At 37.2% G+C, this 25,072-nt stretch overlaps 3 protein-coding genes across 9 annotated transcripts in view; all 3 read right to left on the bottom strand.

Moving 5' to 3' along the window:
* On the bottom strand, positions 1 to 3,108 carry LOC148740671 (maternal protein exuperantia-like). The gene is made up of 3 exons (XM_088748927.1): positions 2,971 to 3,108; positions 2,381 to 2,719; positions 1 to 1,838 (listed from the first exon to the last, which is right to left on the bottom strand). Exons 2-3 carry the CDS (start codon positions 2,643 to 2,645, stop codon positions 1,042 to 1,044), a joined length of 1,062 nt encoding a protein of 353 aa, XP_088605053.1. The 5' UTR covers positions 2,646 to 2,719; positions 2,971 to 3,108; the 3' UTR covers positions 1 to 1,041.
* LOC148740672 (uncharacterized) lies at positions 3,034 to 11,755 on the bottom strand. Its single transcript, XM_088749711.1, has 15 exons — positions 11,672 to 11,755; positions 11,068 to 11,185; positions 10,630 to 10,685; positions 10,180 to 10,248; positions 9,854 to 9,876; positions 9,692 to 9,755; positions 8,990 to 9,093; positions 8,586 to 8,652; positions 8,315 to 8,458; positions 7,085 to 7,161; positions 5,771 to 5,803; positions 5,484 to 5,532; positions 4,617 to 4,688; positions 3,741 to 3,764; positions 3,034 to 3,167 (listed from the first exon to the last, which is right to left on the bottom strand). The coding sequence occupies exons 1-15, from the start codon at positions 11,753 to 11,755 to the stop codon at positions 3,150 to 3,152; spliced, it is 1,002 nt and encodes a 333-aa protein (XP_088605837.1). The 3' UTR covers positions 3,034 to 3,149.
* LOC148740673 (uncharacterized) overlaps positions 10,117 to 25,072 on the bottom strand; it is a 21,019-nt gene continuing 6,063 nt past the window's right edge. For 4 of the 7 annotated variants that reach the window (XM_088748928.1, XM_088748935.1, XM_088748934.1 and 1 more), the window contains 6 exons: positions 24,992 to 25,051; positions 11,916 to 11,971; positions 11,672 to 11,766; positions 10,922 to 11,185; positions 10,630 to 10,685; positions 10,174 to 10,248 (listed from right to left, as the gene is read on the bottom strand). In XM_088748928.1, the coding sequence (XP_088605054.1) occupies positions 11,961 to 11,971; positions 24,992 to 25,051 (71 nt within the window). In that variant the 3' untranslated portion in view covers positions 10,174 to 10,248; positions 10,630 to 10,685; positions 10,922 to 11,185; positions 11,672 to 11,766; positions 11,916 to 11,960. Of the gene's footprint in view, positions 10,249 to 10,629; positions 10,686 to 10,747; positions 11,186 to 11,671; positions 11,767 to 11,915; positions 11,972 to 24,991; positions 25,052 to 25,072 lie in introns of those variants that run through there. The other 3 variants (XM_088748931.1, XM_088748930.1, XM_088748929.1) reach the window with 3 other exon arrangements.

Consider the following 25,072-nt stretch of genomic DNA (forward strand, 5'->3'; position numbering starts at 1 on the left):
TTACTTGAAAGAAACAAAATTTTATTTTGAAATTGAAGGTTCCTTTATCAAAATAAGCGGTATTGCTTCATTTTAGCTGTTTTTGATTGCTCGGTTGTGGGGATTTTGCCCTTTTTCGGACAGTTCCGTGGTTAGCTTGAAGTCCTCGCCTTGGCCAAAATACACAAAGTACGGAACTATTTTCCAAAAAAAAAATAATGTTCTACTGTCAAACTTTTTTTATTCTTCAAATATGTTCTTTATTAGATTGTTCATAGAAAAAACCTGAAAAAAAAAATCGGGTGTCACCGTGCTTGTTTCCTCACAAACTGCCGTGAAAGGTGGACATGGTTTTCAGATCGTAGTCAGGATGAAGAATTTGCACGGTGGGGACTGGGACGAGACAAAATGGTGTGCATCGCGCTCGAAGTATGCACTCGATAATAAGCTTCTTTTCGGTTGTTTTTATGTGTTTGATGTCACCAACACAGAAATTCATACTTGGAAAGAGTGAAAAAATAACAAAAAATGAGGTAAGTCAAGATTTGATGAGATTTTGAAGTTATAAGCATATAGTTGAAACAATTTTGTAGCGCTGGCGTTTTGTTAATTCCAGTGAGCTAGGGTTCGATTTGTTTTGCTTGGGCAATAAAGGTTTGACAAAAAACTTGAAGAAAAGACTGTTGATTCGTATTTATATTTATATTTATCAATTTAATGGCAACATAGTAAACAAAAGAGAGAGAAAAAGGAGGAAAAAGAATGCCGTAGAGATAGTCCGTAAAAGAGTCAAGGACCCCATGCTAGACAGACAACCCAAATTCTTTGTATGTTGTCTTGTTTGGTTTCCATACACAGCAAAATGTGAATTCTTCACCCATCACTTTAACAGGAGTGATATATACAGTACAATGTAGTATACTCTGAAAAATACGAACTGTACTTTAAAATTTGCTTTTTATACTTCAGAACCACACTCCAATGTCTCACTGTTCCTCATTCTGACTACTACATTTTCCGTGCAAAAATTATTTCAAAACATTAATTGCACAAATCACAATCTTAATTTGCATTATCTGTAAAGTACTGACATATTTGCACCAGCACCCGCTTGTTTGAGGAGACTCTGGGTTTGTTGTCAAACCTCTCCATCAGAACTTGCTTCACCCCTTCTTCCTTGCCTCTTTGGTATACCACTCTCAGGTGAGGGAGACCCAAACCTGAGCTTGCACACTTAATGGCCATTGAGGCTGAAATGTACTTCTCTCTAACTAATGGCTGCAGGGTATTAACCAGAAGTTTCTTTTCTTTTAGGAGCTTCTGATAGGATGCCACCCATGAAACTTTGAAGCTGTGCTTTTGTAGCAGTTTGACATTTAGAAACTTGTTCACCAGCTGGTAAAGTGTTTGCACATCTGCAAGAGCATTGTGAGCTTCATAGGATTTACACAGAAGACCTTGTACCAGGTTTTCTTGGCTTTGGGATTTCCTTTCAGGAAGCAATTCCCTGAATGCTGAAAGAGGGTCTGCAAAGCCAGAAACTGTTTTAACTAAGTCATCCATGACTCCATTTTTCTCTGCTGCTTGCACCAAGAACCTGGCATCAAAGGATTTGCAATTGTGTGCGACTAAAATGCAAGGCATTCTTGATTTGAGCCACTCAATGAAGGTCTTCAGTGCCACATCAATTGCAACAGCATCAGTTATTGGCTTCCCATCATAAAACAGTATTGCTCTTTGGAAGGTGAGTTTGTTCACAGCAGATGCTTCTGGTGATAGTACATTACGAGGCTTGATATAAATAGAGAACTCATCATTACCATCTGTTGCTGCAATTTGTAGGATTTCAGCATCATTACCTGTTTTAAGATATTGTAATCCAATTAATACTTTACAAAGATATTACAAAGAAAAATGTAATAAAAAGGCTTAGTGCATCTATGCAGGGTATATCTAAAATAAAAATAGAAGGAGTGATTTCTGAACACCTGTCCTGCTAATTTGCATCTGACCTATTTTCTTTAAGAACAAGGCATGAAAAAACAAAGGAATCTATGGGATGCAAATTAGCAGGACGAGTATTCAGCAATCTAGCAAAATAGCAAAACAATTCCATGATTAAATATAATTATTCTCTAATGTGCAATTCCAAAATACCCTGCTGGGACAAACATGGTTATATTCCAAGGCTGTGCTCTAACAGCGCCCAGTGGCCCCTGGCGCCTTACTTTTCCGCTTGGGTGACTCGGAAATTTTAGTGTTTTTTTTATACAAAGCATATGCTGGGCACCCTAGATTTCACAGTTTCAGAGCACTGGGCTCCATTCAATTTTCCTTAGAGCACAGCCTTGTATTCACTTTGTTACTTTTTTGCCAAACTTCACCCTGCAAAGCTAATTACCCCTTCCAGATGTTTCCAAATCAAATATGATTTGATGATAGTCTTTGGTTAACGATACTTTCTCAATCTTTGAGGCTGCAGGTGGTGCTGAAATTTCCTGAGCAGCATCATGTCCATCAAAGCCCATTCCAGAACTATACTGTTGTCCTTCTCTGTTCTCAAGCTGTTTTGTCTTTTTCAACTGCTTCGCTTTCTTCTCAATTCTTTTCTTCTTGTACTCTCTTGTTTTCTGTTTCTGTTTCAAAATTAGTATTTTCTTGTCCATTTTCTTTGCAAACTTTAAAGAATTGCCTGGCTCGACCCAAGGGGAGCTAGCTTCTTGGCATTTGAAGCATAAACCTAAATTGAAGAAGCAAATAGTTTTTATTCACTACAATTTGGTATCTCTTAAAGCTTGTGAAACGGAAAAAGAGGTTGATAGTCCTCTAACACTTATAGCGTTATCCCTTGCAGTTATTAATTTAATTTAGAATACAATCATAAGCACTAACACTATTTTCTAAGAGTTGTGTTCCTCTACAGGTAAAATGGTTGGCATTGGGAATTTGTGAGGAGCGAGCTGTGCCAGCATACATGTACACTGTACTTACTACTATGATCTTTTCCAGGGACTGCCTCAAGCTTTTGTCCATCAGATCCTTGCCATGGGGAAGGCCTCTGTGTTTGTAGGACGTAGGACTTTTTAAGTAGCCACACCAGTCGCCACAAGAAGAATGGTCACCATGAGCATGGGGCACAATAGAAATGTTTTCCTCACCTTAAGAAAGTATCAACAGTGGTGCAAAGACTAAAATATAAAGTAAGAAAATTTGGCTAAATTACTTACACTTTCAAATGATCCACAACAAATTAAGTAAAGTTTCTCATTCTTTAAAGTCCGTACAAGCACTGGAAGTGTCTGCTTTCTATTGTTTCCCAGTCCTAACTGACCATACAGTCCTAAGTAAAACAAACACCACAAGATACATACCTAAATGTCTTTACAAAATCAGAGACAACTAACCTAAACATCATTAAGGGATTAACATGAGCCAGGTAGTTCTGGAGAGCACAATGTATGTAGAGACAAAAAGTGTCCAACTACATGGATTTGTATTTTATATTCAGCCTAAACCATAAATTAAATCTGAGATCCAATAATACTAGCTTATCACTGGGAGAGTATCGAATTATAACACTGCTTAAAATTCAACACAGGGTTTTGCCCGATTGCCCTTCCCCTGTTAATCTCCAAAGTTCAAATTTCTAAAAAATGCCTTGCAGCCTGTACGTTTCCAAAATGGCCACAATACAAACCAATTTGAAACAACATTACAAATTAACGGAAATTTCTGTGAACTGCTTGACTGTATTTTCATACCTCCTCCAAATGTGAGGATTTGTCCTTGAAAAAAGAAATGATTTAAACAGGGTTGGAAAACATTGCCTCTCTTCCATTTCCAGTAATAAATAGGTGAGGCCACTGTTCATATATTAAAATTCTAACATGACTCTCAGGCTAGGAGGAAAAAACCAAAAGCAATTAATCATTCATTGTCCAACCTCTATGTGATATCTTTTGTTTCTTTTCCCCCTAAGCCTCTGAACCAAGTTTGAATTTTTAATGTAACAAAAATGGCTTACTCAAGTGTATGGCTCTTCCTTGATGTGGACCTTAACAAGTTCTTTCATAGCAACAGTCTTTTGTCTCATAACCCAGCTTAGTAAAACTTAGGTCAAAATATAATATTTGGTCAGGGCACAAAACCCACTAGGTGGGAAACATGGTAAACCATGGCCATCAGTTTGTGTGCTGAAGAATATTACTAGCACTCTGTGTTTCATTTTGTTCAAAAAGAAGTGATACTTATTAAGTTTTTCCTCTTTAAATTAAGTTTTTCCACTTTAAATTAATAAGCCTCCCTCTAAGCCACCCCCCCCCCCAAAGTCCATGGAATAAATAAGCTCCCCCCTCCCCCGGGAAGGCTTATTATAGGATTTATGGTATTCAGGTGCAGATTGAATTGACTTTGTAACAAACCAAAGCCAACCTAAGCTGTAAGTACTGCACTGTGTGAATACCTAGCAGCTAGTTTGGTCACTTGATACTGATCAAGTGCTTGCACATGTGTTGGGAGGAGTGCATCTTTAATACTACCCACTCCTAACTGTCCATGGACTCCCCATCCCCACAACCACACCCAGTGATCTGCTCACAGAGCCATGGAGTGATAATGTCCACACATAACTGCTATACATTTGTTGTCCGATAGCTCGGTAATGTAGACAGGCCTTGTCTGTTGCTTTGTGTCTCCTTGGCCAAACTTTCCTCAAAATAACACAACATTGAGATAGAATAAATATATGAAGTTCATATATTTTGAACTACAGTATTAGACACGTATGATGCACGATCCTTGCAGTAGATAGCGCTATTTATGCAATAGCGAAAATCAGACCTGAAAAAAATCAGGCCTGTACGGGACTCAAACCACTGATCTCTGCGATACTAGTGCAGCGCTCTACCAATTGAGCTAACAAGCCAACTGGGAGCAGGCCGATAAGTTGGTTCGCAATAAACCCGTGAAAGTGATAAATGAGATAGAATAAATATATGAAGTTCATATATTTTGAACTGCGGTATTAGATACGTATGATGCACGATCCTCGCAGTAGATAGCGCTATTTATGCAATAGCGAAAATCAGACCTGAAAAAAATTTGCGCTATTGCATAAATAACGCTATCTACTGCGAGGATCGTGCATCATACGTATCTAACACTGCAGTTCAAAATATATGAACTTCATATATTTATTCAATCTCATTTATCACTTTCACGGGTTTATTACCAGCCAACTTATTGGCTTGCTCCCAGTTGGCTTGTTAGCTGAATTGGTAGAGCGCTGCACTAGTATCGCAGAGGTCAGTGGTTTGAGTCCCGTACAGGCCTGATTTTTTTCAGGTCTGATTTTCGCTATTGCATAAATACCGCTATCTACTGCGAGGATCGTACATCATACGTAACACAACATTGTTAAAAAAAATTATCATGTGAATCAGGAAATTATTTCTAAATGCATTATCTGATTCAAAGATGTTGTGATCAAAGTTGAAAACGACTACCTTAGAAATGGCATTCAGGTAGGGCTCTGCCTTTTTATCCTTCAAGTCCCTATAATATCCATATAAATTATTACTCAGTAAACAGGTAGTGAGATACTTAAACTTATGTAGAGATTGCTATCTTGATCTAACGTAAAATTCTTGTAACTAATTTACAAGGACATGTGTAGCAGTTAGAGGGGAGAATTGACAGTCAGACTTTGGGGTTAAGTTAAAGGGTTAAAATCAAAACGAACATCTTGCAAGGATGCTGATAATATTTGCATTGATAAAGTTGTATTTCTTACCTGTCCATACTTTGATGATGCCCAAGAATACACCTATGTGAGGGAAAACAATCAAATTAATCACTGACGCATACTTCTTGCCAGCTGCCCTCACATCAATGAATCAAACTGTATCACATTGTACTCAGAATAGAGATCATGGTTAATGGTTCCTGCTTAAAATGAAAGCAGTTCTTCTTTTTTTTTCTTACTCATTGTAAATAATTCTTAAGTTTGATAACATTAATATTTAAATTGTTGTAGATATATTTAAATTTGTAAGTCCACATCAGCTTTTTAGCTGCCTTCTTGTACTGACCTACATGAAAAATAAAGTATGTATGTATGTATGTATACAAGTCTGCTAGGAATGTTCAGCCCCACTGCATACTACTCACTTTGAAATTTCAACTCTCTTGCTGAGGTGAATAAGATAAACCTCTTATCTTGATCTTCTTGAGAGCTAGCAACATGTTAATTAACCTATTGACATCCAGTGCACCCATATGCGCCCATGGGGACCCACACCCTTTCTACGCCTTGTGACATCATCACTTTTAACCCTGGAGCATGAATTTGAGCACCTACTTCAACAGGTTGAAAATATCTTACAGACAATACCAGAATGAGTGCAATTGAGTGAAGGAGATTGGAGAAATAGCCAAAAAACCATGTCACTTTGACCTGAAAATCTGCACGAAAATCGTGTTTCATTACCCACCTACCTTTCCAAGCATGTGCTTTGAAAATAATGAGTAGTTTCTGAAAAATCTCTACACCAAAATGAAGCCTACTCAATTTCCAGCAAGTGAGGAGAAACTTCAGGCAAGGAGAGGGGAAAAAAAGGGCAGGAAAAAGAGAGAAAAGTAAAAGTTGTAAGTGGGGCATGACTTTTCAACCCAAAAACTGTCGAAATTTTGCTTTCTGTGCGTGCCTGAGATTTTCAGGCCGCCATTTTGCATTTGGATCGAAAGGCCATCGAGTGCACAAGCTGTCAAGGGGTTTTTGGTAGGTTTGAGCTTTTAAAACAACAACAGTGACCCGAAATCTGCTTGACTAGCTTCAAAACACAGTTTTCCACAAAAGCTGCGGCCATTAATGGGTTAATTATGATTGCTTATCCCATCGCTGCAGAGAGGCAACGTATGTTCCTTTCCACAAGCCACTGACAACACATTAATCCTAAAACAATCAACATAATTATACTCAGTCAATCAATAGGCATTTGCAACTAACATTAAAACAATTCAAATACACCACGAGAAAGATAAAAAATTGTTTTTGAAGCATCTCAAAATGATTTGAAAAACTAAATCTCACTCCAAGAAAACCAACCTGTGCATGTGGAGAATTTTAACTTGAAAAGGAATGGATTTTCCTTCTTCCTCAATTAAATCTCCATGTGACCAAATCTGCAGTAAAGATTCATTGTTTGTTTATACTCCACAAGATCTAATTAATCAGTGCAATAAAGGCAGAACTGGTAAATTCTAGAGCATAGAAAAATGCACTGTGTGAGGTGACCTGGTTTGGCCAGCAAATACCAACCAGACAAAGAAGCTACATTCCTGATCAACCTGTGCCACAGCCTAACAATCTTAGTTCCATTTGATATATTAAAAAAATCCTACATAATGTACCATCCCATTATTAATTGGAAATCATAAGTTTAATCTATCTTGTTCTCTATAAAAAGTGGGAGTCCAATCCTGTGATCACCTATATCTGAATTTACAACTATGTAACAGTAACCTTAGAAAGATGTTACATTTCATCTTAAGTCACAAGTGTGGGGGAAAGAAAAATGTTTAAGTCCCCATGACAAATCCAACCTCAGACCTTGGGACTCGGTGCTCCGATGCTTTAGCACGGAGCCACAGAGACTCTATGGTGATCAGCAAGGCCCATTACAAAGTTCATATAGTTCATTAGTTTTTTTATCGGATATATATTTTTTTCCTTTTTAGTTTTCGGGTTGCGCCTCGCATGGGATTTTGTTTCTGTTTTGGCAATCTTATTTGGTCCTTTTTTTAAATTTCTTTTACTTCTGTATATTCATAACTTATGAGACCAATAAAGTTGATAAACATATATGACATGTGTCCTGCATACTAGATGGTATAGGATCAGCAATATTTTTCAATAATGACACTACAAGCACATAGGCAGTGATGAGTTAACATTTGGCAGACTTTCTTTGTCTAAAATATAACACTCAATTCTTCAGAGATGTTTTTGGCAACACATTGTACCGTATTTATGTATGATCCTCGCAGTAAAGAGCACTATTTTAATAAGCAATAGTGAAAATCACACCTGAAAAAATTCAGGCCTGCATGGGATTTGAACCACTGACCTCTGCGATACTAGTGCAGCACTGTACCAATTGAGCTAACAAGCCAACTGGGAACAGGTCACCAAACTAATTCACCATAAACCCATAAGATGATAAATCAAACTCAATGAATATATGAAATTCATATATTTGAACCGCGGTTGTAGAAACGTATTTATGTACGATCCTCGCAGTAAAGAGCACTATTTAAGCAATAGTGAAATTCCTACCTGAAAAAATTCAGGCCTGTACATTGTACCTTCCTTTTTGTGATCTTCCCCATGTGTAAACATCTCCCGATGAACTAACAACAGCCGTGTGTTGTTGGCCATAGGACAAATGACAGGCTTGAACAGGAACTCCATTGTACTTTCCTATTATGAACAGAAACAGTGATAATGATATCATTACATGGTCTGAATGGAAGATCATCTAAAGTACCATAGAATGTACTTCACTATCAACCACAATTTGAGAGCTTTTATTAATACTTGAAATTACCCTCTTCCTTCCCAGATCATTTTCAGAAGCTTGGTCTCCTCCAGTAATGCACTTAAATGCTGCAACTCTGGACACAGACAACAGAGAAAAGTATCAATTACAATATCCTTTTAATTAGTTATTAAATCTTTTACAGGCATAATTATTCTTATTAACCCTAATTTCAAAGACATCTGCAACATCTTATTTGAAGAAACTGGGCTTGGTTAGATGGCTCCTAACTAATCCAGGATAATTTTTTTGAAAAAATGCCATCTCTCTCAAGGAACTGGAGATGCAAGCTGAAACATGGAAGTAAATTAACCATTTCTGCCGGCAGCTTTCTACTTTTGACATCCCCCAGCCCTCAATATATAAAATTATAAAAAATTTAATAAAGAAGATAAATAACATGGGACACACACCTTGCATCAGCATCCAACTTATCATCTCTGAGATAATTTAAAACCAAAAGACAACATAAAAACAGCTCAATCAGATCATGCAGGGAAGGTTGCTTATGATCCTCCTATATCACCGAAAGTGAACAATTAAAAAACAATAAATAATAAATAATAAATTAGCAATGGACATTCTACTGGGTGGCTCTTCTTGTCCACTGTTCCAATCGAATTGGAACTTGGAATGTTGGTTTTTGCGGAGGGAGGTAAACAGGAGGACCCGGAGGAAACCCCCAGAGCAAGGACGAGAACCAACAGCAAACTCAACCCATATGTGACGCCAAGTCCGGGAATCAAACCCAGGCCACAGTGGTGGGGGGCAAGTGCTCTCACCACTGCGCCATCCCTGCTCCCCTAGGAACAATTCAACATTTATTTTAAAAAGTTTGCAGGAAGTAAGATAAATGGATCTTTTGACTCTTCCTTATCTTGTTCCAGTTTAGTTTATAGTGTTCATAACAACAGTTTATCGTGTCCCCCTTCCCCCCACCCACCCCCCCTGCCAACTCTCATTCACTTCCACTAAAACTTCCATTATAATCACTGAAAAAAAGTTTCATCCTTTGGAGATTTCAATGATTCTCTGTTGGATGTGTGTGGATAAGTTAATTACAATAAATGAAATAATATATTGTCGAAGAAAAAAAAAACATAACTCATGCAGACCTGTCTGAAACTGGCAGTACTTTCAAGAGAAATCACTGAGCTGATTGAGCTTCCAGATACAGTCCTGAAATTAAATGAAAGTGAAACATGCTTATGAATGTAAACCCTTATCAAATTACCACAATAACCACCATCACCATCACAATCTTAAACCATTCATACCTGTATTTCACAACTGCTAACATCTGATAGTAGTATGCATTACAACTGATTCATGGTATATATAGTGTAAATCATAATCTGTTCAGTAGTCATATTTATCATTAATCCTATCTGAAAGTTCCTTGAAAACACCTTCAAAGCTTTTTATTTATTGGCTTTAGTTGTTATTCCCTCTTGACACTGACAGTTAATACAGTTTATATTTCTGATTAAGCTTGGTCGTTACAAATAATGACAAATTCTTACCTCTGCCTTGGAGGTCTCACTTAACTTGCCAAGGATCTAAATGAAGGACGAGATGGGTCCAGAACTCGAGCAATGTGTACCAAGCTTTCTTCATTCAATGAAGTCAGATGACAAAGAGGGAACTTCAAATGACTTAAAATAATTTCAGGCTGCAAATCAAAGGAAGGCACAAAAAATTGGTTTAACTCCCATAAGTGATGAGACAGAACTTAATTCTCCTTACAACATCAATATTATATCAAGCAGATGAGTAACGAGAATAACGAAACATATCAATGAGGGGATTATTAGTTGATCTAATACCAAATTCTTTAAAGTTACACTATAGGAAAAGAATAGCAAACAGTATGGAGAATTTATTTACTAATACATTCTTGGGAGGGAAAGGGTTACTGAAGAACCAATAAAAATGCAAGCATTCAGTTGAAACTTTCCTCTTATCTTCAAGACATAGCTGAACCTCAAAACAAAAAGTACATGGAGGAAATTTAGGCAGATTATACCTATGAAATAATTTTCACTCACAGTACCTTAGACAACAGAAATGATTCTGCATCCTTAGGATCCATACACTGTATAAAAGCACCTGTTATCCGCATACAAGGTAAGTATGAATTAAAAATCACTACAAAATAAAAACGAACCCACTTCAACTGCCACCTTGTTTTCTTTATTTCTTATTTGCTGAGCTGGCATCTGCTACTTTAAGGATGAACCTTGTACATATTACATTGTCAGTGATGATGGTATGAAAAATAAGAGTCAAACGCTTTTACAATTATAAAATAAACAAATCTTTATCAAAAAATTCATGCATCTTACCAAAAAAATTTGACCTCTTTCAATTCTAAAAAGAGAATTCTGAACAGGTCAACTCAACAGAACACTGTGCAAAATCATCTCGTGAATGCCCCTTCATTGAACTATTCAATAAAGTGCTGCAATCATGTCTTTCTCGCCATTCGCACCTCTGCTGATAATATCAGTGAAACCTCTAGATGCCAACTTGCCCTGAAGTTCACAAGAAAGATGAAACTTTTCCTTCTGTGCAAGCATGTCCAGAGTTTCAGCCATGAGACCTCTTGCCTGTGAAGGAAATTCAACTGATTGAGATTCAATTCATGCAGCCTTTCCACTAAGATTATCTTGTATTTTGCAACATCACGCAATACAGCCAAAACCACTAGTAAACTGTAAATCATCAAAACTCAGGGTTACTGAGTTACTTTCCATGATCTCATTCAGAAGGCTTCACAAGTCTCAAGTGTCTCCATAGGCTTTGAAGTAAGTGAAATGTTCTCCAGAAGTAGCTGCACTTTTGCAGGCTTCTGGTGTTTGAAGCACAGTCTATTTTAATCCAACAAAGCAGTGAAACACCATAGTCTTGTTCAAAAATAAATGTTTACCTTTGCCTGCACCTAGTGTTTTTTATAGCTGGTCTTTAAAAAAAAAAACCTCCAGAGAATGCTACAATTTAGTATCTGCCCAGTCAGATACTGCACATAAAAACCATTTGCAAGTGTGCAGTCCAGATTAGCTCACCAATCCCCTTCCCCTTCCCGCCTCACTAACCTTGGCTACATCAAACATGAAGTTCTTGAGACCACATGCTGACAGCTGATCTAAGGCCGTGAGCTCATCATAGTCTAATTTCATTCAGGAATTGGCTGATGGAGACATAAAGATGTCAAAAAATAAAGTACATTGATCAATACATGAACTTGTGCTGTTTAATTACCTTAGAACTTACAGACATTAATTATAATGAGGAAAGTATTAAAAAAAACCCAATTCATTTCATTACTGAGGCCCATACCTGAATGCTTCAGAGAGTGTATGTTGCTGAACTGTATTTCCACTATTATACAAAACCTGAAAATAAAATTAAAGTGATGTTACATTTTGAAGTCTGTTGTTTCAGTAAAAATAATTGAGGCTAACCAGAGGTAATTAACACTAATAACATAAGGTAAAACACCTTAATAAGGATTTTCTAAAAATGTATTGCTTGACAAGAACCTGTTGTATACAGCAGAAGAGCGCAAGATTGGATAGCCATTTTATTCTCTGCAATGTGATCGCTGTGCTTACTGCAGAGTGCCTTGAAAAAGCAAAGAGAAGGTATGTTTACATTTTGTATTAATTCTGATGATATTTCATCAAACATTTTACATCTAACATTTTTATTAGTGAGATAGAATAAATATATGAAAATCATATATTTTGAACTGCGGTATTTGATACGTATGATGGACGATCCTCGCAGTAGATAGCGCTATTTGAGCAATAGCGAAATTCAGACCTGAAAAAAAATCAGGCCTGTACGGGACTCGAACCACTGACCTCTGCGATACTAGTGCAGCGCTCTAACCAATTGAGCTAACAAGCCAACTGAGAGCAGGCCGTTAAGTTGATTCGTAAAGAAAAAGGCAAAATTTTCCAGCTATCTTGACCTAACAACCTTGGTCGCTTAAGTATTTAGTACATGGTAAAAGGTTTTAGCTTAAATAATCAAGGATGACTTGTTTATTATGAGAACTGGAATAAATATATGAAATAAATATTCTTATTAGTGTCACCTTGAATGGAAAAGAAAAGAAACCTCTTTTTGTAAAAAACACAAACTCACTTCTACCCTTCAAGTGTTACCTTATTATAGGAAATTAATGCTGCATGGATTTAAAGCAATTTAAGCATTGAATTTCTTTCCAGTTCTCATAATAAACAAGTCATCCTTGATTATTTAAGCTAAAACCTTTTACCATGTACTAAATACTTAAGCGACCAAGGTTGTTAGGTCAAGATAGCTGGAAAATTTTGCCTTTTTCTTTTCTGCATTTTTATGCATCTCTCCTCCTGTGCTACAAGCAATTAATAGGCTATCTTTCCTAGCTCTCAAAATAAACAAGTCATTTTTTATTCTTATTTTAGCCACCAAATCCTTTTACAACTGATGAAAAATTTTTTAATTAGCATGCTTGCTTGGTGAAGATAGCTAACTATTTGCCTGTTTTTTGTTTTTTTGTTTTTTTGTCTTTTTATGCATCTAAGCTTTGTCTTGGTCAATAAAAACACACACCAAAAAAACTATCGATTAAGTTAAAGTAGCAATGAAGGAAAAACATCCCATAAAAAGCAAGTTGTTATGAAGACCAGCTGTCAGATGGATTAGATAGCTTCATACAAACCACAGTGACAATGATGAATAAAGCACCCAGAGCATTAGTTGTTACTATGTACAGTCTCATTTGTTATCAAGAGCAAGATAATTTTAAAAAAGCTGAAATATTTCTTTAGATCTTTCTTGTTATTTTTCTCTTCAGTTTCACCGACAAGTTCAATTCTTATTGATGTAGCACAGTTGAATTCAGGTGAGATCAGATGTTGTTATTTTCATGAATGATAGGGTTGTAGTGAGAATATGTAAACATAGTTGTCATGTTACCCTATCTTTGTTGAGTTATTTTTGACAAATATTTTATAAAAGCAATAGAGGACTTTATCAACTTTACAAAACCTTATCTGAACACTTAGGGATTACAAGAATTCTTCATAATTATATGCAAATCTGTAACTGTGTCTCTCAACTCCCCACTGAGTGTTCACTGTTCACGGTGATCATTCCAGACGTCAAAAGGTTAGCCTATTTCTAACGATTTTGAAATTCTGTCAGGTGTGTATCCAGCACTACCTCCAGTCACTGAGGTGGATTTTAGCCTGCTGCTTGATCAGGTCAGTGACTAACTGATAAAAACTATTGTGCTGTGTATTGAAGAAAATCATAAAGAGATCCTTGGAATCATTGGGGCTGCACCTCTTTAGCATTGAAAGCACAATGTCTCTCTACCTGTAGAAGATCAGCGGAGCTATTAGTTATAGCTTTAGAGATTAAGAGACCTTGGATGTTGCAACACAAATTTACAAGTCAACATACAATCTGCATCTTTATGATTTTCTTCAATACTGCGAGGATTGTGCATCATACTGCATGTTGTTTATGTTTCTGTTTATCAAGTGTACCTTGATTTTGTTTCAGTGAGTCCCTTTTTCCCTCTCAGCTATAGAATTCTTTATTTTGTAACACAGGCTGAATGGGAGCTGACATTACACTATATTGTCGCTTTTTCATTGGTGATAAAGGATTCTGTCACTGGACTGACAATGTTTATTAAAATCAATTAAAGTCCAATTTCAATTTCTAATCTATTAGGTCTTGACAGTATGTATTAGGTTTTTTAGATTCTTAATCTTAGAGGCACCTATGTATTTTGAACAAGCTCTACGAGCTCCTTGACGCTATGTGGGTAAATAAAGTATTGATTGATTGATTGAGTCACAAAATGTCACTATTCAGTCAAATAAGGTCAGTACATTGTGTTTCAGTAAATGAGGTGTTCATACTGTACTTGTTAATTTTGAAATCTTTAGTCTAGAATAAAACGTTTAGTACATGCAATAAAAGGAGGTCTACAGTGTAATACCCACATTTATTTATATCACTATCTGTTGAAAATCTAAGCCATAGGAAGGCCATGATTGCAGTTTCTGTGGAACAACCGATGATTATTGGAGAAGCTGTTTTTTAAAGGTCTTTTTTTAATATGTCTTTTCAGAAACATGAATAGGTTGTTTGGTGGGTAGCAAGAAGATTGTACCTCTTTATTTCCTAGTTTAATCACCTTGCCAGGACTGATTAAAACAACATGTTTAGACATCCTCAACTTATAAGAATAGGTATCTCTTTTATACGCTGAGTACTTGAACCAACAGGGGTTATTCCTTAAGACTGTTCGCCAAGATAACTGTTTTATTTTTGCTGCTTTGCTCTTCAATCTTTTTCAGATCTGCTGTTCCCTTTTGAATTTAAGCCACAAGTTCATTTCATATTACCGCCGAGTGCATGTTTTTGGAGTAAGTAATTTTGAGCTAAAAAGGGCTATTCCACATGAGACATGAAAATTTGACAGATTTTTAAATTCAAAATATGAGAGCCAAACTTACTTTTCATGAAAGCTTATACATAGTTCTATAAGAATCCAAATCTAGATTGGCAGTAGGGGCCACGTCCAGGGTGTGTGACGCAATTGTTTTTGAGGGTTTTTATTAACAGAATAAGCCATTTTACATACCAATATCTAAATGGCTCTATCTCAAAGAAATTGATTGCTATAAATCAGTTTTTGAGATCTTAACTACTCACTAGGATGGGCCTTTCAACGCCAAAAGAAAAAAATTCTCAATCATTTAATGCCTCAGACAAACAAAGACATAAGTGTTGCAGACGTGTATAGTGGCCGAGAACTGCCATTAAACATATTCAAATTTATAGGAACTATTTTTATTTTTTTTTTAATTTCGATTTATTTCTTATTTTTCTTTTTAAAATAAAAGCAAGTGAAAGTAAATGAAATGTAAAATAGAAATAAAATGAAACCAAAGATAAATGAAATCAAATCAAAATTAAATACTACCTGGCCAAGCGCTGCCACTAGTTTCATTTTTTTTTTTTTTTTATTGATTGTTGGAATAAGCTACCATCATCTGTCATAGATCATGAATATGTAAATAGCTTAAAAAAAGCATTGAAAAAAAGTCTATTTTAAATGATTTATAATACCTATAGAGTATAATTTTAAAATTCTTACGCAGGCATGTATTGTTAACCCTGCCATATCAATTACATTTCATTGACTCATTGACTAAGAATAGCGTCTACTGTGTTATACCTCATTTTTCAAAGCCTCCCGACATATGTAAATGATGTGGACGGGTATTCTGAAGTTGTTCCGATTCCTCGTTGGAAACAGCCATAGATCTTCAAAATTCATGCGACCTGAACAAAGCAACCGCGTCCGCGCTCTTGAAATTTGCTCGGTTTAAACGCAGGAACTAACTGGATCGATCGAAGTTTGACTCGTGCACAAACGATGTTATAATATGAGTCAGCAGTTGACTTACCCAGTATTCCTGCAACGGGAGATGAACTGCAACCAGAAGTGCGGTCCGAAGCGTTGGTCCTCAAGGGCGGCAAAGTGAACAGAGAGGCATTTGGCCTGCGCATGCGCGAGTGGCATTAGCTTAACGCCATTTGTTGAGTTTGCGACGCGTTTCTGCGAGGTTTCCACTGGACAATCGACACCTTTTTGTAATATTTTTTGAAGATGAATGAAGGAGTATGACAAGTTCACCAACATTTCTAACTATGTGGATATTCATGGTGTTTAATGGCTCTTCGGTTGAGGATATTTTAATGATGAAAGTGCGAACAAAACGCGAAAAAATCCCCAAAACTTGAAGTTTGAGATGGCTCACTTTGGTTTGCGAAACGAAACGAAACGAAACGAAAAGGAAAATCTACAGTTTGCGAAATGAAAAATCTGTAGTTTGCGAAATGAAAAGTCTGTAGTTTGCGAAATGGAAAATCTGTAGTTTGCGAAATGGAAAATCTGTAGTTTGCGAAATGAAATTTCCCTGTCAAAATTAAATTCTGGCGGGAGACTATCCTGGCGATGACCTTTGCATACATTTGCTAGGTAGGAGACCCTTGCGTTACATTTTCTAACAGGTCAGGGGAGTCTAACTTTTGGTTGAGCCATCATGGGTCGAGGGTCTTATGTCGAAGTCGAGGGTATTTAGTCGAGCGTCCCTTTTTTGTTTTTCTTTTTCGCAGCCTAGGCGAGGAATTTCATTTCGCAAACTACAGATTTTCCATTTCGCAAACTACAGATTTTTCATTTCGCAAACTACAGACTTTCCATTTCGCAAACTACAGATTTTTCATTTCGCAAACTACAGTTATTCCATTTCGTTTCGCAAACTACAGTAAGCCCTGCATATTTTTCAGTTACTTTTCAGTGAGGATAATTTTGCAAAGTACATCCAGCCTTGTACTATTTCAATAAATCAATGTAATTCAAAAAATGTTATACATTCAAGAAAAACAGTTACTATCAGTAGTGCATATACATTTGCGAATATGCATGTAACATTCTTTTGTCCATTTGCGGTTTGATACTAATTTATAAATTCACAGCCGTAGCGTATTACTAGCTGTAATTACAATAAAGCTGTAATTCCAAACATCAAACTATCTGCCTGGACTCTACAGAATCAACACTGAGAACCCTCAAACTTTTTTCAGATATTGAACGTGCCTGGATAGCCCAAGTAGATTACCGTATTTGTTCGCCTATAAGCCGAGCGATTTTTCCAACAAATCAAACTCAGAACAGGTAAATTCTCGCCAAGGAAGGGGGTTCGGCTTATAGCCGTGTATTTTCGCCAAAAAATATTTAAGGGTGCTTAACAAGATTCGAAATTCAATGTTTATTCGACTGTAAGCCGAGCGATTATCAACAAACACAAATTTCCGAGATCACGAAGGGTAGGTACATGTAAATCATTGTTGGTTCTGCTCGACGGAAGCTCGAATCGCATAGGAGTTTCATCCATATTGAACAGCCTGGAGAGCGAATGGCCATACCGCTGCCAAAGTGCGATCACGAACCGATGGAACTGGATGATCTTTTCTTCCAGATCTTGTGGGAGTCGCTGGGCCAGGGTTGTCCTAGTGCGAAGGCTGATGGAATGGCGCTTTTTCCATCTCTGGTAGCAACCCAGTGAGGCTTTGAAGTCTGGATCACTGCTCAACTCCTTCGCCTTTAGCCGTAGAATTAATCCGCTTACAGCAATTCCTGTAAAAGATAACAGAGATCAATTGTTTGACTTGTTTTGACGACATGAAAAACTGGCCAATCAGAAGCGGTCATTCCCACGGTTTGTGTAAACATTGCAACACGATCTGACAGATATCAGTTGATCGAAGCTTTTCATGGTTTTAAAGAAGCGAAAGACTTACCTTGACTCCCCTGCTCTGAAAACCAGTCCAGTAGTGTTTGATCCAATTCAGGATACTTTGGCGAAAAGCAGCCCATCGTCTTTCGCTTTGCTGACATTTTAAGCTCACCATAAAACAGGTTCGCTTAATCTTTTCGCCAGCGACGCACCATCAATTCACTGATTCCGTAATCTCTAGCGATGTCGGAGTTGTTCTCGACGGCCTCTGCTTCAGCAACGACTTTTAGTTTGAACGCTAAGTTGTATGAAGAACGACGAACTTTCGGCATGATGATCGATTACGATAACTTTGAAAGAGAGCGATTGTTTGAGACAGGATTCTGAACTCAGGTGAATGTTTTGTTATGTCACGCATGGTTCTATTTATTTACACATTAAATTCAACTTATCTGTGATTTGTTGTTACTTTCAATTAAACGACCAATAACAACTGAGTAAATAACCTACTTTTTGGTTACATGTTTCCCGAGGGGGAAGCTCCTTTTGTTTTCGGTTTATGTTAATTCATCTCAGTTAACGACACGCGTGGAGTACTTTGCAATTATTAGGTCTCGGCTTATAGCCGAATGTTTTGTGTTTATTTTTTATTTCAATGCAAAGCTGCTGACATGAAGAAGTTTAGGGTCTCGGCTTAAAGCCGAGATCGGCTTATAGGCGAATAAATACGGTAGATACCGATAAGTGACCCTTCTGTCTAAAATGGTTCAAGAAGCTAGGACAACGTTCTTTTTGACCTGCGGGTAGTCCCTTTCGCCCCAAGTGGCCTAATGACCCAGTTTCTGTACCCTGGTCCCAGAGGTTCTCTTCTCTCTACCGGAGTACGAGAATTCGGCGCAAAGCGCCGACCAACGAGCTGTAAAGCAGCGAGCAGAGAGAACCTCTGGTCAGGACCGTTGAGAATCTCACTTTCATGCCACCAAGCTTCGGGTGACAGCCATCAATCACGCCCCTTTCCGACAACCAATCAGAGTAAAGTATTAAAATACCTCTGGGGGTACGTGTAGTGTTTTTACTTGTATCTGGAGTGGAGGTGGGGAATATATTTTGTTTCGTGGCCGTATTTACAATATCTGTCAAAATAATTGCTACACGTGCCAAATGACAAGCTCGCATGTAGTACGAACTCCAACAAAAACCCCGATTAAAATCTACTTCCCACGGGCAAACGATTATTGCCGATTTTGCAACGAAAACGTCAAGATAAATGGCTATTCTAAATTGAATATTTTCACCGAGAAGAATCGAGCTTTTCTGCCCCGCTTTAGGTTTGTTGTGAACGCCAAAGTTGAAAACAGTTCCAAGATCTCACAAGTGCTATGTAAAAAGTGCTACAGGGCTGTCCTAAAGCATGAAAAGGCACTCAGTCAATCCGAAGAATTACAAGAGTTCAGGAATAAATACCAAGAAGTAAACAGAGATGTCGGAGAATTGACGCGACGCAAGAGATATGCGACGAAAACATTTAAACGAGTTCGCAACCCCAAAAGTAAAAGAAAGATTATTTCCACGACTAATGATAGTGCTGAAAGGGACGAAGAAGCTGTATTCATAGGGCAACCTCGAAATGCAATAATTAGCGCAGAAATTGAAAATTCGATCAAATCGCTTGCTTTCGTTTTTCTCAGTATCGATGGATCTTTGGTGCTACACAGTGCAATTGATTCTTTGTTGATCTCCACATAGATCTTGTCGATTATCTTAGTCTTGAGTTCGGGATGCTTCCACTCAGAATTTATCACTCCATTGTATTCCTGTGAACAAATTTGTCTTGCAATGCTGAAACCATTTTTTGCGCTAACTATTTTCTTAACTAGACCAGACGGATAGTAAATGCGTACCGAAGAAGAGAAGCAAAGAAAATCAATAATATTCTCACATACTTCTAGCAACATACAATAACTGCAAACTTCTCACCTCCGTAGGTGATGCATTCCGAGGTTTCCCAACGAATACAGCTTCTTCGTCCCTTTCAGCACTATCATTAGTCGTGGAAATAATCTTTCTTTTACTTTTGGGGTTGAGAACTCGTTCAAATGTTTTCGCCGCTGGTGAACTCGGTGTTCTTGCGGTTCTCGGTGATTTACAAGGAGAATCTTTTGCACATCTCTTGCGTCGCGTCAATTCTCCGACATCTATGTTTACTTCTTTGTATTTATTCCTGAACTCTTGTAATTCTTCGGATTGACTGAGTGCCTTTTCATGCTTTAGGACAGCTCTGTAGCACTTTTTACATAGCACTTGTGAGATCTTGGAATTGTTTCAACTTTGGCGTTCACAACAAGCCTAAAGCGGCGCAGAAAAGCTCGATTCTTCTCGGTGAAAATAATCAATTAAGAATAGCCATTTATCTTGACGTTTTCGTTGCAAAATCGGCAATAATCGTTTGCCCGTGGGAAGTAGATTTTAATCGGGGTTTTTGTTGGAGTTCGTACTACATGCGAGCTTGTCATTTGGCACGTGTAGCAATTATTTTGACAGATATTGTAAATACGGCCACGAAACAAAATATATTCCCCACCTCCACTCCAGATACAAGTAAAAACACTACACGTACCCCCAGAGGTATTTTAATACTTTACTCTGATTGGTTGTCGGAAAGGGGCGTGATTGATGGCTGTCACCCGAAGCTTGGTGGCATGAAAGTGAGATTCTCAACGGTCCTGACCAGAGGTTCTCTCTGCTCGCTGCTTTACAGCTCGTTGGTCGGCGCTTTGCGCCGAATTCTCGTACTCCGGTAGAGAGAAGAGAACCTCTGGGACCAGGGTACAGTTTCTGTAGTTGAACAAACAAAATCGAGTCCCAGACGATAGTTTTCCAAAGATTTAAAAATCGGTGTTAAACAATCTCCTAACGCAGGGTATACAGGTTATCACTTTCGATCATTTTCCAATTATTTGAAAATGGAGTACTTAAAACAGGCCCTTTTTGCACATTTTATTCCACATTATCCAAGAAGTTACAAACTGGACCTGTCAACCCGTCGTGCTGCTTAACCGACTAGCGACAAAGGGTGAAAAATACTACCGACTAAGTGACTGAATATTAACCGACAAGTGGAACCTCCTCCCCCCCCCCCCCTTCAGACTCTCTGTTGAGATAAGCGCTGAAAACTAGCAAAGTCATAATTTTGTCATATCTGAAAATTCGGGGTTATTAAGCAATGTCAGTTATGTGGGGTGTATCGCTAGTGACCAGAAACGCGAGAGATAAACCCCGTTCTCTGTTGTTATTTCAAATCTATACAACCTGTACGTAACAGAAGTCTCCACGTGAAAATTAAGCATTGCAAACTCATTAACCGGTGTGATAGGGCGAGGTGCCGCGAAATCGACCCCGCTTTATGTTGTTATTTTGTAAATATCTGAAAATTGGGGTCATTAACCAGTGTATTAGTGCAGGGTGTATGTGTAATCACTAGCAACTCCCGAAATCGACCCCGTTTTTTGTTGTTATTTTCTAGATATCTGAAAATTGAGGTCATTAACCGGTGTTTTAGTGCGAGGTGTATGGGTAATCATCGGAAACTCCCGAATCGACCCTGTTTTCTGTTGTTATTTTCTACTGAAATATCTGAAAATTGGGCCTGGAGCATTAAAGCAGAGTGTATAGGTTATCACACAGGAAACTCGCAAAATCGACCCCGTTTTTTGTCGCTATTTTCTAGATATCGAAAATTGGGGTCACCAAACCAGTTTGTTAGTGCGGGGTGTATGGGTAATCACTGGCAACTCCCGAAATCGACCCCGTTTTTTGTTGTTAGTTTCTAGATATCTGAAGTTGGGGTACTTAACCGGTGTGTTAGTGCGGAGTGTATGGATAGTGACTGGAAACTCCTGAAATCAACCCCGTTTTTTGTTGCTATTTTCTTGATATCTGAAAATGGAGGTCATTAACCGCTGTTTTAGTGCGAGGTGTATGAGTAATCACTGGAAACTCCCGAAATCGACCCTGTTTTATGTTGTTATTTTCAACTGAAATATCTGAAAATTCGGTCCGGAGCATTAAATCGGAGTGTATAGCTTATCACTCAGGAAACTCGCGAAATCGACCCCGTTTTTTGTCGCTATTTTCTACATATCTGAAAATTGGGTCACTAAGCCAGAGTGTTGGTGCGGGGTGTATGGGTAATCACTGGCAACTCCCAAAATCGACCCCATTTTTTGTTGCTATTTTCTACATATCTGAAAATTGGGTCACTAAGCCAGAGTGTTGGTGGGGGGTGTATGGGTAATCACTGGCAACTCCCAAAATCGACCCCATTTTTTGTTCCTAGTATCTAGATATCTGAAGTTGGCGTCCTTAACCGGTGTGTTAGTGCGGAGTGTATGGATAATGACTGGAAACTTCTGAACTCCACCCTGTTTTTCGTTATTTTCTAGATGTCTGAAAATTGGGGTCATTCACCGGTGTTTTGGTGGGGGGTATAGGTAATCACTGGAAACTTCGCGAGAACGACCCCGTTTTCAGCTATTTTCTAATTTTCGGAAAATTGGGGTCATTAACCGGCCTGTTAGTGTGGGGTGTACAGGTAATCACTGGAACCTCGCGAAATCAACCTCATTTTTCTGTTTATATTTTCTAAATATATGAAATTTGGGAGTAGCCGGTGGCCCAGTCAACCCTGTTTTATTAGTCATTTTCTTGGCTCTTCACCCACCCTATATCTAAAGTTATGTCCTGTGTTTGCAACGACGACTCAGTATCAGACTGGCGTATTTATGACATAATACATTGCAGTTATTAACTATACACGTTGGATGATGGCTGTCGCCATACGATTTCTGAGCGTGGCATCCAAAATTTCACAGCTGAATTTTAAAAGGAGGTCCCATTCAGACCTGCCAAGTGTTCCATCTTTGAAAACAAGCGACAAGCTCAAAATCAGTGCAACGTAAAATACCTCATCAAAAAAGTCATGAACAACTGTATGATTGACAGTTATCACACAATCTTTACAATCTATCCAAAGAAGAAAAAAATATTTGATGCTACTATAAATAATCTCCCTAGCAAGTGTAGTTAGCTTCGTAACTGTAAAATCAGAGTTGATTGTTCAGCTCAAACTAAGGTCAAAGCTATTAGTGTCCATCAGTGATTTGCCTTTCTCTTTTCTCCGAATGCACGACTGCTCGCACATTGAATATAATTAATTCCATACAGTACAATTCAACTTTTTTTAAAAAAAGCAGATATTAACTATCAGTAAAGAAATAATAAGAAGAAACCAAGGAAATTTTCCCTCAAAGGTGATTTGTATTAATTAACCGACAATATTTTATAGTTGTGAAATAATTTGCAACGAATCACCAAATTCAAAGCGACTTTACTATGGGTACATTTCATAAGAATAGAAACCATATAAGTTGGGTCCTGGTGAAGTACACTTAATATACTGAGATGAAACTTGTTCAGTGGAGAGCATTAAAGATAAATGATGTGTTGTTTTAATCCTATACGTGACACGTCCGCAGTAACAATTTAATTTAATCTTTTAATATACTCAATTTCAATTATACAGGTCTTAACATAATATACAAATTAAAGATAAATTAATGATTATTAAAAAAAATAAAAAATTTACAAGATCTGAATAATTAGGTCAGTTTATACAGAATTCAAATATTCCTCATAAGAATAAACTGCCTCAATGAAGGGAAAAAAATTTTTACGTACAATATAGTAGCTCGAATAGCATAATTAACATGACAATAATTATTAATTAATTATAAAAATCTATCCTTATTTCCAGTAAATTTGTTTTGATAAAATTCATTAATACTGTTCTTAAATGATGAGAAAGATTCAATCATTCTAATGTGTAGTGGAAGAGAATTCCACAGGTCTACAATATGATTAAAAAAGAAAACTTAAAAACATCAGTTCCAAAAAGGCCTTTCCCCAGTGTAACCTCACTATTTCTGATGTTATATTTAGACGTCTTAAAATTTACACATGACAAAACATTAAAATCAATGTAACCTTTAAGGCATTTAAAGGCAAAGCAAATAACAGCAAAGGAAAAAGCAATTCCTCGAAAATGAACTTTAGAGTTAACATTCAAAAGTATGCTTAAAGGGTTACATGACTTTCATTAACAAAAATACTTTCTGGCTCCAGCATAATACTGTTGGTCTTGGCATTTCAATCAAGAGTGTATTCTCTTAGGCTAATTATTATCACTTAGGTTCTAGAATCAATATTGGGTCATTCTCTTCACTTAGATTATACTATTTAACATTTTATTGTAATGTAGCTAAATTGATCGATGATTTCATTTCCATTGATTGGTCTAATGCGGCATGATCTGAATGAACAGTCGCATTTTGGTTATACCTCTATGGAATTAAATTGACCTAACTTTGATACAGCAATCTGGCCTGATTTCGAACCAGATGGAGGGTTTTTAAAGTTAATTTATCAGTGAAATGTTCAGCAAATTAATTTAATTAATTTTAATTAATCAAATTTGTGACTGCAAAAAATACCTTAAATTTACTTACGGTAAATTATTACCCTAAGACTTCCTTCAGAGCTCAACTAAGGCAGATGATGGAACTTTAGACAACTTTCACTCATGACAATTCTGCTCGCTACTTACAAATGTTTGCATATCTAAGTAAAAAATTAGTATTGAATTTTGGTTTTGAGTTGGCGTCAGTAGAAAAACAACAAATTATTCATAACATTCTAGCAAAAGTGATGTCTTCAAGGAAGTAATTACTGTAGCTGTTTTGGTCCTTAATTGAGCCCTTTTTACACAGTACACAATCCTTGTTGACTAAGTGTAACTAAAATAACAGAGCAAATGGCCCCTGGTAAACAAAATGGCTCCCCAGAATCCAAATTTGCACAACACTAAAAGTAAAGAGGGCCATGGGTAGTGCAGATAATGTTCTTTCCCAGTACTTGATCATTATTTAAAACATCACTGTAATTAATTGTTTCTTAACTAAACCAGAAAAATCCTATTTCTGAAATAACTCATTCATGCATTAAACTAAAATTTACATTCCTTTAGTACATTCCATTTGTTACTGTATTTCTTGTTGAAAAGGTCTTGCACATGAGCAATAGTAAATTGCTGATGATTTGCACCTATAAAACAGAAAGTAAACA

The sequence above is a fragment of the Stylophora pistillata genome, chromosome 2 (genome assembly GCF_964205215.1).
Source record: "Stylophora pistillata chromosome 2, jaStyPist1.2, whole genome shotgun sequence".
NCBI classification, from domain to species: Eukaryota; Metazoa; Cnidaria; class Anthozoa; order Scleractinia; family Pocilloporidae; genus Stylophora; species Stylophora pistillata.

Coding starts and splice junctions, on each gene's coding strand:
- LOC148740671 (XM_088748927.1), bottom strand. CDS start 2,645: ATGGACAAGAAAATACTAATTTTGAAACAGAAACAGAAAACAAGAGAG. Junction 1,839..2,380: donor TTTGGAAACATCTGGAAGGG/GTAATTAGCTTT, acceptor ATCTTAAAACAG/GTAATGATGCTGAAATCCTA.
- LOC148740672 (XM_088749711.1), bottom strand. CDS start 11,755: ATGAAATTAGACTATGATGAGCTCACGGCCTTAGATCAGCTGTCAGCA. Junction 10,249..10,629: donor AATCATTTCTGTTGTCTAAG/GTACTGTGAGTG, acceptor TTTGATTTGCAG/CCTGAAATTATTTTAAGTCA. Junction 3,765..4,616: donor CGAGCTATCGGACAACAAAT/GTATAGCAGTTA, acceptor TCTTTTTTCAAG/GACAAATCCTCACATTTGGA.